At 44.3% G+C, this 17728-nt stretch overlaps 1 protein-coding gene across 2 annotated transcripts in view; it reads right to left on the bottom strand.

Moving 5' to 3' along the window:
* IleRS-m (Isoleucyl-tRNA synthetase, mitochondrial) overlaps positions 1-17728 on the bottom strand; it is a 93724-nt gene that overhangs the window by 10126 nt on the left and 65870 nt on the right. For both annotated transcript variants that reach the window (XM_067788362.1, XM_067788361.1), the window contains one exon: positions 7663-7779. In XM_067788362.1, the coding sequence (XP_067644463.1) occupies positions 7663-7779 (117 nt within the window). The remainder of the gene's footprint in view (positions 1-7662; positions 7780-17728) is intronic.

The raw sequence follows: 17728 nt of genomic DNA, 5'->3' as shown, positions 1-17728 counted from the left end.
GATTCTGTTCTTGTTGTTCATAAACGATATATCTGGGACAATTAAATACTCAAAAATCTTGATGTACGCAGATGATGTAAAACTTTTCAAATCATGTGCCTCGGTTGAGTAACATTCCTTGCTTCAAATGGATTTAAATCACTTGGTTACCTGGTGCAATGTAAATTATATTCCGCTCAATCTCAAAAAATGTAAATTCATGTGTTTTTCTCGGAGAGTTTCGCCACCAGCTTCATATACAATTAACAACTATAGTCTAGAAACTGTAAATAATTTTATTGACTTGGGAGTCATGATGGATTCCAAACTTAGTTTTAATCTTCATATTAATGCTACAGTGAATAAAGGCAAAGGTGTTTTTGCATTTGTTAAACGGTGGTCAAAAGAATTTAACGACCCTTACATAACTAAAGCACTTTTTACAACATTAGTTAGGCCAATATTAGAATACGGCTCGATATCAAGTCCATGCAGACAGTCTCGAATCAATACAAAAACAATTTTTACTATTTGCCTTAAGAAATTTCCAATGGGACTCTTTAACTAATCTTCCACCTTATACTAATCGATTAAAGTTTATCAATCTTCCAACTCTTGCTAGTCGAAGGGAAATGCTTGGTGTAATATTTATGACAAAACTTTTAAATGGATCAATTTCCTTCTGAATGAAGTGAACTTTTGCGTTCCCTCTCGGACATCGAGACACTTCAAACCTCTTCTGCTGAAACAATGTAGAACGAATTTCGAACAAACTGAACCTTTTCGGCGTTTATGCCAAGATTATAACTCTCACTCAAACACATTTGATAGCTCGGACTCCCTTTTTTCTATAAACAAGATTATTCTTACCTCTCTAAATTAATGTATAATACGTTTGCTTCTGTTCTCTTTAAGTATTACGCTTGGCTGATGAAATTTCTTCTGTAGCTGAGCAGTCTCAGATCGTGACGCTTGACAAACCGCTGCCCATCAAAGACTCGGCAAAATAAAAAAAAAAATTATTATATATATATATAAATCGATCGCGTGAACAGGATTAGCCTGGTTCCATTGGGCCACTTGAGGGCAGCGCGCTGCCACAACGTCCATTAAAAAAAAAAAAAAAAAAAAAAGCAGCGTGGTAAAATGTAGACAATTGATTTCTAATTTTTAATACTCAGTTTCTAAGTCTTTTCGACTTTCGCAGGTTAGCTTTACTGGTTTCGAGTTAGCCCTTCACATATTTCTCTATATCGACTGCTGAGTGAAATATCACCTTATCTCGGAACTATTGCGTTACAAGGAGGGAGCTGTTGGCATTGGTAGAGTACAATTAAACATTTTCACAAGTACCTCTACGGGCAGCGATTCCGCGTCAGGATAGATAACGAAGCGTTGAAATGGCTCCAGCAGTTTCGTAATCTAGAGGGTTAATTGGTTCGGTGGTTCGAGCGACTACAAAGCTATGACTTTTCCAATATGTAGCACTTATGGTAGGTTAGGTTAGGTTAAGAGGGCGTGCGTGGGCGATACCCACACTTCCACTCGGAGACATTTTTATCCATTGGGAGTGCCCTCAGTAAGTACAGGGTGGCGGCAAATTCGTTTAGCCCCATTACCTCCTAGCGGTCCTCAACGAACCACTAGCTTTCCCTGATGAACCCAAGAAGGAGCGAGATGTCCACCTTCCCAACCTCTGCCAGGCTGTCGAAGACGCGTGAGCCCAGAAATCTGAACCTTCTTCTTTAAAGCGCCGGGCATCAGCAGAGAAAGTGGTAGATCGATTCCTCTTCCTCCTCATCCTGACAGCTTCTGCAGAGGGAGCTTGTTGGTATTCGCCACGGTCGGAACATTGGTGCGATAGCACAATGACCTGTGATGACATCCGTAAGTACCCTCACCGCAGATTTGTTCAGTTTGGGAAGGAAGCTGGTGCCCTTCCTATCCAAGCATGGCCACAAGGACCTTGAGACTTCGCAGTCAACCCTATTGGTCCATAGCAAGTCCGTTACCCTGTTCTCCTTTTCGTCGGTTCTCCCTAGGAGACAACTCAGCGGCGGCCGGACGGAGCTGTCCACCTCACTTATGTCTAAGTCGGAACCTTTCCTAGCCATCTCATCCGCGAGTTCATTCCCTTCAATGCCGCTGTACCCAGGGACTCAGCAAAGGGAGACATTGAGATGACTTATAGAAGCCAGAGAGGATCTACACCTCCGCACGATGTCCGATTTTATCATGTTGGACTCTAATGCCCTTAAGGCATTGGCTGTCAACAAAGATTGTTACGTCGGTGTTGGAGACCGTGCTATCTTGGAGCAGCTTTGTCGCTCTGCCTATGGCATAGACCTCGGCTTGGAATACACTGCATGCGTCAGAAAGCGGAATTATTGGCTTAGCTGTAGATGTGTCGAGTACATCCCAGCTCCAGTTCCCTTTTCCATTTTCGAGCTGTCGGTGTATATTGTGATGCCCCTGCCGTTGTCTAGGCCTACTTCCCATTCCTCCCTTGAAGGATATCGTATGTTCTGAGCCTGGAAGTCCAAAACCCCTGTGATGTGGTCTGTTTTGGATGTTAGGTCGGTTATTATTCCGTTTAATTGCCCCATCGTCCAGAATCGTCGCGTATCCGTGCTTAGCTGTTTTCCACATGTTGGATTCTCTTAGTCGTAGAGCTCCTATAGCGGCTAATCCCTGTACGAAGACTTGTAGAGGCGTCCAGTGAAAGATCACAGTTAGCGCTTCCTGAGGTGCGCTGCTCACGGCGCCTGACATTCCCAGGGATGCCAGCCTTTGTACCTTCCCGATCCTCTGCTGATTAGTCTTTTTGTCTAGCGCCTTCCACCAGACTAGAGCTCCATATGTTAGTATCGGTCGACTGACTGTGCTGTACATGCCATGAATGACATGTGGTGCCAGTCCTCAGTTCCACCCAAAAGCCCTTTTGCAGGCGTAGTATGCTGCTAGAGCTTTCTTTGATCACATCTCAACGTTCCTTTTCCAGCTTAACTTGGAATCGAGTATAATTCCAAGATATTTTGCTTCCAAAGATAGGTTTAACGTTGTGCCGTTTAGCCTCGGTAAGTTAAAGGAGGGTATCTTTATCTTTGTCGTGAACAGAACAAGTTCCGTTTTTCTTGGGTTTACCCCCAGCCCATCGCGAATGTCGCAAAGTGCCGATTCCATGAGTTCGCTGAAGGTTGGCAAGAATTTGCCTGTGATCAGAATCACTAAGTCATCGGCGTATGCAACTACCTTTCTTCCTTTTCTGCTACAGATATCAAGAATTTTGTTGACCACCAGTATCCAGAAAAGAGGTGATAGCACCCCGCCTCGGGGGTGCCTCTGGTGGTCATTTTGCCAATAGAATCAGTCCCTAAAGTAGCCTTGACAACTCTACTCCTAAGCATATAATCGATCCATGCAACTATAGAGCTTTGGGTTCCATATCGTGTAAGAGCCTTGCAGATGGCCTCCGTCTGTACGTTGTTGAAAGCGCCCTCAATGTCGAGGAAAGCTGCCAACGTGTATTCCTTGCAGCTTAGTGAGTTCTCGATGGCACTGACTGCCTCATGAAGGGCACTTTCAACTGATTTGCCTTTTTGGTATGCATGCTGTGCTGCATCTATCTGCCAGAGATTGGCATTGTTTCTAATGTGTAGATCGATAAGTCTCTTCAGTGTTTTAAGGATAAAGGAGGAGAGGCTTATTAGTCTATAGTCTTTGGCTTCCAAGTGGTTAAGTTTTCCTGCTTTGGAAATGAAAACCACCCGTACATTTCTCTCGGCTTCGGGTACATAACCATCTTGTAGGCATCTTGAAAAGATGCCGTGTAGATATGGTATTAGTTCGTCACAAACGGCTTGTAACATAGCCGGTATCACACCATCCGGTCCCGCCGATTTGTAGGGTTCGAATGATTTTATAGCGCATGATATGTTATCCCTGTCAACGATGTCCGTGACAGCACCTATGGTAACGCTGTTGCAATTTCACGTATACCATGTAATTTGGATTGCAAGCACTGTTTGAAAGCTTAGGCTAAAAAAGATATTATAGATGTACGGCTACTGAGAATAACGTGCACGGATGAATGGGACATGGAACAACTAAGGAAGTGTCAGCTAGAAGATACAGTTCTGTCACATGTTATGCAAGGCACGACAAACCAAATAGAGGTGGCAGAAGAGAGTCCTGTTGCTAAGTTATATTGGGGCGGGTGGATACAATTGATATCCGGTTGCTTGCATCCAATATGGGAGAATGAGGATGGTCAATGTAAGAGGAAACTGATAGTTGTCCCAAGGAAAAGGATCCCTGACGTTCTCAGTGAGCTACAAAACGGTCCAAGTGGAGGTCATCTTGGAATCACGAAGGCGCTGGAAACAATAAAGCAGATATTATTTTTTGGTTGCTTTACGTCAGTCGGTCTATGAATGTATTGGCACTACGAGGTTTACAGCAGAGCCAGATGCAGCAATATAACTCCGGTGCACCATTTGAAGGGATCACAATGGTTAATCGGTAATAGAATATTTCAGCAAATGGCCAGAGGTATACCCAATCCCAAATCAGGACGTGGAAGCAGTAGGAGAAGTATTTACAAACAACTGGATTGCAATGTATGGTGTACCAATGGAGTTACATTCTGACAAAGGCAGAATTTTTGAATCAGCTGTGTTCAACGATATTTGTAAGACATTGAGCATTTGAAAAACTAGGGCAACTGCTTTGCATCCTCAGTCCGATGGTATGGTGAACGAGTCAATAGAACCTTGGAAGAACACTTAAGGAAAGTAGTGGGCAAGTTTCATGAAAAGTGGAACACACACATATCCTTATTCTTGATGGCTTACCGATTGGCAGTGCATGAGACAACGGGTCAATCTCCTGCAAATGTAATATTTGGCAATAGTTCGACTACCAGCTGACTTGTAGTTTGGGATAAATGTCGATGCGGAAAGAAATGTCAAGAAATCCACTGGTGTCTTAGGGGGAAGAAAATAGGGTAATACGTGATTTTTTAAGACAGCGAACCAGGATTATGAGTGACAAGATGAAAGCCAGATACGATAAAGCAATTTACACGGAAGGTTTTTGGAAGGAGAGGGTGCTGTTATATAACTGACAACGAATGAAAGGTTTGTCCCAGAAATTTCGGTGTAATTGAGAAGGCCCATACAATTTGCGCACTTTATTGCCGTCTACATGTGTGTGAAAAAATTTTACAATTAAACGGATCAACGATGTTGTTTACCGCATACAAACCATTGACAAACCACGAAAATGAAAGTTGTTCATTTGGAAAGGCTGGGAGCATTTAAATCGGGAAAATTGTCTGTTCAGGACGATCAGATTTAGATGGCGGGGCAGTGTGGCGAACAACAGTAAGATATATACACAAATACATAGAAGGCAACGAAAAATACATATTTAACACATAAACAACAGCAGCCAGTAAAGATATTTTTTCACACGCATGTAGACGGCAATAAAGTGCGCACATTGAGCTTACATATACTACAGATATACATGTATGTAGCCAAAGCCTATAAGAGGTACATAAACGTGAAATAAATAAGCAACTGTTGGAGAAGGCTGTTCGTGAAAAGTCTAGACCCTAGGAGAAATAGGCGAACCAGGCAACTGAGAGTATAAAAATAGCGCAAGTTGAGGAATAATCAGTCAGTTTGCTTTTAATACGCTATATCTAAAATACGCGAGTATTATAATTGTGAAGTACTACTACCATAGTAGTGTAAATGAAGAACATTTTGCTATTCTCAATATTTGAGTTATTTATTCGACAGTTCAGAGACTCGAACGATAACAGAAGCTGCAACATAAGCAAGAATTTCTTAAAATTCGATACAATATGTAAATAAACACGTGTATAAAAAAACGTACAAGCGTTGATCGATTGGTAAGTACGTATTTTTTTTGCAAATAGTATAGCGATATTCGAATAGTAAGTTAATATTCGAATAATAAGCTTTTATTATGATATTCGAATAGTAAGCTATTATTTGAAACGAATAGTATTATTTGGTTGTTCGAATATTATTCGAAAATAGTCCCACTACTAATATAAACCTCATAAACTTATTATTATCTATTTCAAAATAAGGAAATTAAGATTGTTTGAGGTTATAACTTCCCGTTTCGAGATCATTATTTTACTTATCAGATCTCTTGCATAGCCACTTACCATCGCATTCTAATGCCTAAGTTACTAGGTGAAACTTTAAGGGATAATCAAAACTTTAAATTGAAAAAAAAAGTTGAATGAGTCCCACTTACACAGCGGCAAGTTATCCTTTTAACTCAGAGTTTGTACAAGGGGTTAAACTCATATAAACTTTAAAACTAAATCTAGAGTTAACAAGTAAAAGTGTCTAAGTTCGGGTGTAACCGAACATTATATACTCAGCGCGAGCTTCAATTGTACATTTAATTTCAGATCAATTATTTTTTTACATAACACGTGGCACCGCCCGTTTAAAAAAAAATTTCTCCCCATTTCCTCTTACAGTAAAACTTGATCAGTAAAATATCATTGATTCAAAACTATTTTTTGCTAAGTTATAGCTTATTATTCTATTCTACGACCCTTTTAAACTTGTTTTATATCTAAGTTGCCGTGGTCTTTAACCGATCCCGTCCATTTTTACTAGCAATATTTTCTGCTATAAGGAAAATTTGTGTACACAATTTCATTACGACATGTAAATTTTTCTTCGAGTTATGGCTCCCGAAACATAGAAAACTGATTAGTCATAAAAGGGGCGGTGCCACGCCCATTTTTTAAAATTTGAAGCTTTTCCTATTTATTGTTATAAATCCACTTGGGAAATACAATACCATTGATATAAAACTCTTTTTTGCAAAGATATAGCTTATTTTATTCGTCCATAACCCTTTTAAAAATCTTTTATATTAAGTGGGTGTGGTCCTTAACCGATTTCGATAATTTTTCTTCAAAGCATTCCTTATAGTAAATTTTATTATGATAGGTTTAACGATTTTGGATTTATGATTAATAATATTTGAAAAATTGATTTTATCACAAGTGGGCAGTGCCACGCCCATTTCAAACAATTTTTTAAAATGTTTATCAAGAGTCTCAATATCAGTCCACACGTCAAATTTCAACATTCTAGGTGTATTATTTACTAAATAATCAGGTTTTTGTGTTTTCCAAAATGTTATATATATAAAAATCGGGGCGTGGTTATCATCCGATTTCGCTCATTTTCAATACCAATTTATTCTGCGTCCAGATAAGCTAGTGTACCAAATTTGGTAAGATATCTCAATATTTACTCGAGTTATCGTGCTAACGGACGGACGAACGGACGGACATGGCTCAACCAAATTTTATTTCGATACTGATCATTTTGATATATTCTATATCTATCTCGATTCCTTTATACCTGTACAACCCACCGTTATCCAATCAAAGTTAATATACTCTGTGTGCAAAGCACGCTGAGTATAAAAATAGTCCTAAGTAATACAATTTCGCACTTTTTGTGCGTATCTTTTTAGTAATTTTTTGTTTAATTTTTCCACATCTGCGAAATTTTGTGATTGAAAGAATGTTTTACCGAAATTCATCTCTAAATCGACATGGATATACCCATATTTAATTGCGTTCTTATAGCATGATTTTTGCACAAAAATTACCTTAAAACATCCACACCATATTTTTTAATAACATCATTTGGTGATATAACATTCCCCAGGGACTTTGACATTTTGCGTCCCTTGTCATCAACTGCGAAGCCATGGACAAATATTGACCTGAAAGGTAATTTTTATTGAATTTTAAAACAAATTTACGTTATCGAACAAAATGGCAATGCTAAACTCTAGTCTACTTTAACCGGAGTTTAAACTCGCACTGAAAACCCGGGCATTAGTTGCAGTAAATCCGTGAAATCACTCAATTTCATGAACAAATTAACGGGGAAATAAGGTCCGAGGGCATTGACAAAAGAAATAACACCCGGGGACTATATTTTTTCTGAAGAGAAATAACACTATAAACATTTTCAGGCTTACATTGAAATAAAACAAGTAAGGGCGGGACTGTCTTCGGCTGTGCCGAAGACTTCATACCTTTCATGAATGGGGCTGACCAATAATCTTATCCCGTAATCTCCAAATAATCGGCTATATAAGATAAGAAATATATAGTGAACAGATGTACATACCTAAACGATTTTTAAGATAAATATAAAATAAACAAGTAAGGAAGGCTAAGTTCGGGTGTAACCGAACATTACATACTCAGCTGAGAGCTATGGAGACAAAATAAGGGAATGTGTTTGTATGACATGTGTATCAAATGGAAGCTATTAAAGAGTATTTTAAGAGGGAGTGGGCCTTAGTTCTAAAGGTGGACGCCTTTTCGAGATATCGCTATAAAGGTAGACCAGGGGTGACTCTAGAATTTGTTTGTACGATATGGGTATCATATGAAAGGTGTTAATGAGTATGTTAAAAGCGCGTGGGCCTTAGTTCTATAGGTGGACGCCTTTTCGAGATATCGCCATAAAGGTGGACCAGGGGTGACTCTAGAATTTGTTTGTACGATATGGGTATCAAATGAAAGGTGTTAATGAGTATGTTAGAAGCGCGTTGGCCTTAGTTCTATAGGTGGACGCCTTTTCGAGATATCGTCATAAAGGTGGACCAGGGGTGACTCTAGAATTTGTTTGTACGATATGGGTATCAAATGAAAGGTGTTAATGAGTATTTTAAAAGGGAGTGGGCCTTAGTTCTATAGGTGGACGCCTTTTCGAGATATCGTTATAAAGGTGGAGGGGTGACTATAATGTGTTTGTACGATATGGGTATCAAATTAAAGGTATTACTGAGGGTTTTATAAGGGAGTGGTGGTAGTTGTATATGTATGTGAAGGCGTTTTCGAGATATCGACCAAAATGTGGACCAGGGTGACTCAGAACATCATCTCTCGGGTACCGCTAATTTATTTATATATCTAATACCACGAACAGTATTCCTGCCATGATTCCAAGGGCTTTTGATTTCGCCCTGCAGAACTTTTTCATTTCTTTTACTTAATATGGTAGGTGTCACACCCAAAATGTTTTTTTATAAAGTTATATTTTGCGTCAATAAACCAATCCAATTACCATGTTTCATCCCTTTTTTCGTATTTGGTATAGAATTATGGCATTTTTTTAATTTTTCGTAATTTTCGAAATCGAAAAAGTGGGCGTGGTCATAGTCGGATTTCGGTCATTTTATATACCAAGATAAAGGGAATTCAGATAAGTACGTGAACTGAGTTTAGTAAAGATATATCAATTTTTGCTCAAGTCATCGTGTTAACGGCCGAGCGGAAGGACAGACGGTCGACTGTGTATAAAAATTGGGCGTGGCTTCAACCGATTTCGCCCTTTTTCACAGAAATAAGTTATCGTCCCAGAATCTAAGCCCTTACCAAATTTCACAAGGATTGGTAAATTTATGTACGACTTATGGCATTAAAAGTATCCTAGACAAATTAGATGAAAAAGGGCGGAGCCACGCCTATATTGAAATTTTCTTTTATTTTTGTATTTTGTTGCACCATATCATTACTGAACTTGAATTTTGACATAATTTACTTATACACTGTAAAAATATTACATTTTTTGTTAAAATTTGACTTAAAAAAAATTTTTTTTAAGTGGGCGTGGTCGTTCTCCGATTTTGCTAATTTTTATTAATCATACATATAGTAATCGGAGTAACGCTCCTGCCAAATTTCATCCTGACATCTTCAACGACTGCCAAATTACAGCTTGCAAAACTTTTAAATTACCTTCCTCTAAAAGAGGGCGGTGGGTGCCACGCCCATTGTCAAAAATTTTACTAATTTTCTAAACTTATAGTCCGATTTCGTTCATTTTAAATAGTGATCTGAGATGAGTGAACAGGAACCTACATACCGAATTTCATCAAGATACCTCAAAATTTACTCAAGTTATCGTGTTAACGGACGGGCGGACATGGCTCAATCAAATTTTTTTTCGATACCGATGATTTTGATATATGGAAGTATATATCTATCTTGTTTCCTTTATACCTGTACAACCAACCGTTATCCAATCAAAGTTATTATACTCTGTGAGCTCTGCTCAACTGAGTATAAAAATAGGTAGGTAATTTGTGTGAGGATGCAAAGTTTCAGGTTTTTGGTGGTCTGCATGTAAAAACTATGTCTACGAATCACGTATTTCAACAATATATGACGTAAACGTAAGTATTTGATGAAATTTGAAGCTTCTAGCCGTAAAAAAAGGGGCAAAAATTGCAGATTATGGGGTATATAATATACATACCACCTATCTCTATGATTTTTCCAGACAACGTAAGCAACTGGTGAAATCTAGCTCTTAAAATGGGGCAGTAATTAGGAAAAGTTTCTTATCTGAACAACCGGTTGTGGGGGATATATACTACATATAGACCGTGTAACGAAGCTTTTTCGTGCCCCGTTGCTTCTTTGATATTTGCTGGGGTATACTCGCCGTGCCCAGGGTTCGTTTACAATAAATTTGTATTAAAGGGGCACCTTGCAAATCGATTTCATATAAAATTCACTTTATTGCTTTAACTCTATATACTACAACTGTAAAAATATAATAAAAGAAAGATTTATGTATATTCTTCACTTCGCTTTATGCTTGCTCCGTGATTGGTGGTGGGCTAACGGTCCTCGCGTCCCGTTAGGATCGTTCCGTTAGGACGCCCTGCTGGGTATGTGTAAATGTATCTCAGTGACGCCGTGCGTCGGCGTGTTTCTCTTACGGTTAGCGACTGCGTATCTCTGCTGCGGCCAACGTCGTATGTTAGTGTTGCGCTGCTGCGACCAGCGTCGCATGTTAACGTATCTCTACTGCGGCCAACGTCGTATGTTAGCGTTGCGCTGCTGCGACCAGTGTCGTATGCTCGTACAATTCTGCTGCGGTGCTCTGTCGCGCCTTACGTTGGCGTCTACTTGTATTGCTGAGGCGATGCTCTGTCGCCGTGTTCCGTTAGACGGGTCCCGTTAGTATGTGGCGTCGGTGCCTTGACGCGCCTTACGTCGGCGTCTCTCTCTTCTGCGGTGCTCTGTCGCGCCTTACGTCGTTGTCGCTCTGTTGCGGCCTCTGCCTGCGTACTTCTACAGACGGAGGTGATCGGTTGACGCCTGTCGCGGTTGCGCGTTACTGTGGCGGGGCCTTTGGTCTTTGGAGGGTGATGCGTAGAGGTCAACCGCAACCACCATTCCACGACTCGCTCCTATGAAGTGGATTCCTATTGCATAGAGTAGGTCAACTGCGATAGGGATCTACTTCGCTAGTAGCTCTGGTCACGACCACAGCTCCGTGCTGACTTGAAGCGTTTACTTGTATTACTCTGCTGGTGTACCTCTACTGACGGAGGTGAGCGGGTGTCACCTGTCGCGGTTGCGCGTTACTGTGGCGGGGCCTTTGGTCTCTGGGGGGTGATGCGTAGAGAAGGTCAACCGCAATCACCATTCCACGACTCGCTCCTATGAAGTGGATTCCTATTGCATAGAGTAGGTCAACTGCGATAGGGATCTACTTCGCTAGTAGCTCTGGTCACGACCACAGCTCCGTGCTGACTTGTATTGCTGAAACGTTTACTTGTATTACTCTGCTGCGCCTTGCGTCGGCGTCTATTTGTATTGCTGGTTGTTGGGTGATTCTCTGCCACGCCTTGCGTCGGCGTCTACTCGCGTGTGCTGGGCGATACTCTGTCGCGCCTTGTATTACTCTGCTGGTGTACCTCTACTGTCGGGGGTGAGCGGGTGTCACCTGTCGCGGTTGCGCGTTACTGTGGCGGGGCCTTTGGTCTTTGGAGGGTGATGCGTAGAGAAGGTCAACCCCAATCACCATTCCACGACTCGCTCCTATGAAGTGGATTCCTATTGCATAGAGTAGGTCAACTGCGATAGGGATCTACTTCGCTAGTAGCTCTGGTCACGACCACAGCTCCGTGCTGACTGACTGCTGTGCTGCTGTGTCGCTCCTTTTATTGCCTTGTTTGGCATTGCTGGCTCAAATGGCTGCGTTGGTATGGTTGCTGTTCGATGTTGCGAACGCTCGTTGCGTTGCTGAAACTTGTTGGTTGGTCTGTTGCTATAGCCTTTTGTGACTGGCTGTTGTGTCAATGCTGTGTTGAACTTGTTGGTTGGTCTGTTGCTATAGCCTTTGTGGCCACTTGTTGTGTTAATGTCGTGTCAAATATGTTGTGGGGTCGTTTTGTGTGGGCCAAATTAATGGGGATTTATTTGGTCCTCATACTCCCCCCCCCCCCTCCCACTTCAGAAATTTAGCCTTCGGTGCCCAGTATTCGTATGTGGGCCCTGCCTTTTACCACCGTGACGGCGTATTCCCGTGTGCGAAAACTTACGCGGGAGCGTCCTTTGCTTCGGCGATGCTCCGGTCTTATTGTGGGCCTTGGCCGTGACTGGTTCGGTGTTCGTGGTGTTGGTGTAGGTGTCTGCAGTGTTTGGTGATGTAATGGTGCGTGCGACGTCAGTGTACCTGTTTGCGCGTGTAGTTCCACGCGTGTTGTTGACGTCGCCGCCTGTAGTATTTAATGGTGTAATGCCGTGTACGACGTCAGCGTACCTGTTTGCGCGTATAGTTGCACGCGTGTGGCTGACGTCGGCCCCAGTAGTGTTTAATGGTGTAATGATGTGCTCGACGTCAGCGTACCTGTTTGCGCGTATAGTTGCACGCGTGTGGCTGACGTCGGCGCCTGTAACTCCTTCCAGCAATACGGCCCTCGGGCGTTTGCTTCCTCCTCCTCGTAGCGCTGGCGCATACGCTTGACGATGTTGGTTAGTCTAGCGTTATAGCTCTGCATTGTAAATTATTGGTTTGTGAAAAAAATTCGTAGCAAAAGAAAACGATGTTGTCACCTCGGTGGTTTGCGTTGGAATGACCGGCGCTTGATTGTCCTTGATATTAATTAATAATATAAGAAATTGTTCTCCCTGAATTTGTTTGGTTTCACGCGATGATCTCCGCTGTATGATATGCTTTTAGTTCCGCGATGTTGACAGTTTTTTCCTTTCCTCCGTTGGGTTTTCGTATTTTGAGTATCACTGGTGATACATATCCTAGGATCTGGTAAGGTCCGTCATATTTGGGGGTCAACTTTGCCGCGAAGTTTTCGCCGGCCTTGGAGAGATGGTGTTCCTTTGTGAGCACTAGTTCGCCGACTACGGGGGTCCATTTTCTCCGCCGTAAATTGTAGTGCCGTGCTTGGTCTGCCGCCGCTCGTTCCATGTTCTGCCTCACTATTCTGAATGCCTCTTGCATTCTGTCGGATTTTTCTTCTGCCGTGGTGGTGGCTGTGCCTGTCCCCAGGTTGACCTCGTCAAACAATGCCCCTGGTAGTCGCGGTTCTCGTCCTTGTACGAGGAAGGCTGGAATGTACCCTGTGGACGCGGTTACACTGGTGTTGATGGCCAGCTCGATCTCTGGGAGAAAGTCGTCCCATTTGTTGTGTTGTGATTTGGTGAGTTGCGCTATGATCCTCTTTACCGTTCTGTTCGCCCGTTCCGTCGGGTTTTCTTGCGGTGTGTAGAGCGCCGTGAATTGTTGTCGTATCCCCATTTCCTTGAGGTAACGCTGCCACATTGTGCTGGTGAACTGGACGCCGTTGTCCGATATCAGTATCTTGGGAGCACCAAATCTTGCTAGGATGCGTTCTCTGAACGCGCGGCGAAGGCCTTCTGCTGTCGCACGCCTCATGGGGACCAGTTCCACCCATTTGCTGAAGCGGTCGAAAAATACTAGTAGCATCGTGTTCCCGTGTGTGGATCGTGGGAGTGGTCCAACGAAATCGACGCATACCGTGGCGAATGGTTCTTGGGCCACTTGTGTGAGCATCTTTCCGGCCGGCTTTTGCTGTGTTTCCTTGTACTTCTGGCAAGACTCGCACTGTCGTACGTATCGACTGATGTCCCGAAACATGCCGGGCCAGTAGTACCGGTTGGCAATCCGTGCTACCGTCCGGCGGATGCCCATGTGTCCAGCGCTAGGGGTGTTGTGGTTTTCTTCTAACACTCGTCGCAGTGGTGTTGGTACACAAAATTTCCAAGGGACCGTTTCCTCATCGTGTGACCGGCAGGGAATATGGCGGTACAGTTGCCCATCTTGTATCATGTAGTCAGAAAATTTCTCGGGGTTAGTGCGTACTTCGCCGACGCGCTTGTGCCACCACTTGCATTGTGGCTCTGTTGTCGTTGCTAGGCGTAGGGTCTCCAGTGGCTGACGTGATAGTGCGTCCGCTACCAGGTTCAGCTTCCCTTTCCTGTACTCGATGTCGAAAGTGTGTTGTTGAAGCTCCAAGGCTCATCGTGCTATACGGCCTGAAGGGCTTTCGATGGAGTTTAACCACTTTAGAGACATATGGTCCGTGATTACCTTGAATCGGTATCTTTCCAAGTATGGCCTCATCTTGCGTATTCCACAGACTATCGCGAGGCACTCCTTCTCGGTGGGCGAGTAGTTGGTTTCCGCCTTGTTGAGTTTCCTGCTGGCGTAGGCGATCACGCGTTCTCCGCCTTCCAGGTCTTGTGTCAATACGGCACCCAGCCCGAAATTGCTGGCGTCCGTTTGTAAGGTGAAGGTCTTGGTGAAGTTCGGGCAGGCAAGTATCGGTGCTTCCGTGAGCTTTTGCTTTAAGACCTCGAAGGCCTCCTGTTGTTCGGCCCCCCACTTCCAGTGTTTGCCCTTTTTCAGCAGGGTTGTTAGTGGTTGGCTGATCGTGGCGAAGTCGGGTACGAAACGTCGGTACCAGGATGCTATACCGAGATATTGGCGTACCTCTTTCACGTTCGTTGGTGGCTTCAAGTCTTTGATGGCTGCGACTTTCTCGAGGTCGGTGTGAATTCCCTTGTCGCTTACTAGGTGTCCTAGGTATCGGATTTCCTTCTTGAAGAATTCGCATTTCTCCGGATTTATTCTGAGGTTGGCGCGCTGTAGTCGTAGCATTACTTCTCTCAGATTGTGATTGTGCTCCTCCACAGTGGATCCTATGACGATTATGTCATCGAGGTATGCGAAGGCGTGGGGTTCCATTTCAGGCCCAATAACCTGATCTAGTGCTCTTTGAAACGTTGCGGGTGCAGAGTGTAGGCCGAACGGCATAACGCGCCACTGGAATAATCCGCGTCCCGGTACTGTGAAAGCTGTGTAGGGCCGGCTCTTGGGCTCTAGTGGTATTTGCCAGTAGCCATTTTTCAAATCCAAACTGCTGATATACTTCGCTCGTCGTAGTTTGTCCAGGATGTGTTGTATTCTGGGTAAGGGGTATGCGTCGGGTACGGATCGGGCATTAAGCTGCCGATAGTCCACGCATAACCTCCACTTCCCGTTTTTCTTCTTGGCTAGTACGATTGGTGCGCTGTGTGGGCTACAGGATGGCTCGATGCATCCTTTCTGAAGTAATTTCGTTGTTGATGATGGTCTGCATAGCTGGGTTGCGTGGGAAGTAACGTTGCTTGATGGGGCGGTCGTCCGTCAGGATAATCCTGTGCTCGGCTATTGTCGTCACCCCACTCATGCTCTCGAATTTTCGGAGTTCCTTTGCTAGAAAACCGCGCACTCGTTCCGCTTCTTCTTGTATGTCGTCGTCGTTGTTCTGCATAATGCCGTCGTGCTTGAAGTTACTACTGCTCGGTTCCAGATGGGGCTCCAGGGGTGTCGTACCTGGCGTTACCCTTTCTCGCTCGTGTACTTTGAATAGTCCCAGGGCTGTCGTACCTGGCAATATCCGTTCTTGATGATGTTGAATTTTGAATAGTCCCAGGGCTGTCGTACCTGGCGATATTCGTTCTTGATGATATTGAACTTGGAATAGTCCCAGGGCTGTCGTACCTGGCGATATCCTTTCTTGATGATATTGGACTTGGAATAGTCCCAGGGCTGTTGTACCTGGCGATATTCGTTCTTGATGATATTGAACTTGGAATAGTCCCAGGGCTGTCGTACCTGGCGATATCCGTTCTTGATGATATTGAACTTGGAATAGTCCCTGGCGCGGCTCCAGGATTCGGTGTGTGCTGGGTGAGGGGTCTGGTTAGCATGAGGTGGCCTTCTCCACAAGATATGGTGGCTTCCATGCTTCCTAGCGTATCTAGGCCCAGTATGATGTCGTCGATCGCTCCGGGCATGACGTGTAAAACTGTGTGGAGTGACGCTTCCCCGAGGCGTACCTCAGTCCTTATGGCGTCGAAGATGGTAGTGCTAGTCCCGTTTGCCATCGTTATTTTGATGGTCACTCTCACCATTTCTCCGCTTCCCGAGTTTACCACACGTTCTGCTAAGCTGCTCGAGACGAAACTTCTTGATGCCCCTGTGTCGATGACCGCCTCGGCTGATTCCGCGCCGAGCTTGGCTACGGCGTAGAGGCGACCGTGCTCTTGGTACATTGTTACTGCCGATTCGGCGCTGGATTCCTTGGGCTCACTGCGCCTTGTTCTTCGTGAAGCCCTCTGTCGTTTCCCTGACGTCAACGGCAGCATTCGATTGTGCGTATATCACTGCGGCCACACTCCCAGCAAACAATTTTCTGTGGGTTTCGGCACCTATTGGTGTCATGCCCTCGTTCGCCGCATCTCCTGCATACGCCGTTGGGGTCGTATCTCTGATTGCCTGGAGGCGTGCGGTTCGTTAGGTTCGGTGGTGGTGGTGGTTGTGTTGCAGGTTTTGATGGTGACACCCGGGTTGTGTCACCGGCGATGTGTCGCGTAACTTCGCGGCAAGTGTCAGGAGCTCTGGGAGATTAGTGAAGTCCCTCCGACGGATGTAAAGTTGGTAATCGGGGTGGCTGTTACGGAAGATTCGTTCCAGCCGCTGTTCGCTGGTGTACCCTGCGTGTCTCATCAAGCTCTGGATTCCTAGTACGTAGTCCTTATACCTCTCCTTGTTGTGCTGCCATCGTTGGCGTATGTCGTCTTCGAGCCGCTCGAAGTACCTGGCTGGTAGGAAGAAACGTAAAAAATTCTTTTTGAAGCTTGTCCACTCTCCCCAGTGCGCATTGTTGTTGCGGTACCATTGTAGCGCGGCGCCCCCTAGTAGCTCGGGCATGGTTTTTGGAAGGAGGTCCACATTTAGCGCGCACACTTCGGCTAACTCCTCTAACCGTTCGATGAACGCTAACGGGTCCCGTCCGCCTTCATACTTTACGGACCACTTTCTTACCTGGTCGATGATGGGCGCGAACACCACGGTCGGTGCTTGAGTTACCTGGCATGTATAGTTCATGGCTGGTGCCGTCATTCCCGCTGGTAAGTACGGTTGCGTGGGTTGCCGGTTGATAATGCCGTAATTTCTGATGGTACGTGCTGTCGTGTGGGTACTGTACTCCTGGGAGGTGCCTGAGATGTACCGTTGGGTGGTACCGCTATTCCTGATGGTAAGTACAGTTGTGTGGGTACTGTATTCCTGGGAGGGAACGCGAGTTGAGTTTGTACTACCGTTGTAACGGCGACCTTCGGTGTGCCTCCTCCGTTCGACGGGGTCGGTGTCTTAACCTCATTTACGTCGCTCATGTGCGTAGTATCCTTGTAGGTGGCTTGTAGGGATAAAAATTTTCCGTGGATTTCCGAGTCCGTATTTGCCTTTGAGGCCAGTGCTGCTATGCGCTTTCGGATTTCTCCGGTGGTACCTGTCTGCTCAATACCCAATTCCTGTGTGATGGATATCAGCTG

The sequence above is a fragment of the Eurosta solidaginis genome, chromosome 5, assembly GCF_040869045.1.
Source record: "Eurosta solidaginis isolate ZX-2024a chromosome 5, ASM4086904v1, whole genome shotgun sequence".
NCBI classification, from domain to species: Eukaryota; Metazoa; Arthropoda; class Insecta; order Diptera; family Tephritidae; genus Eurosta; species Eurosta solidaginis.
This window is presented reverse-complemented; position numbering and strand designations above follow the sequence as displayed.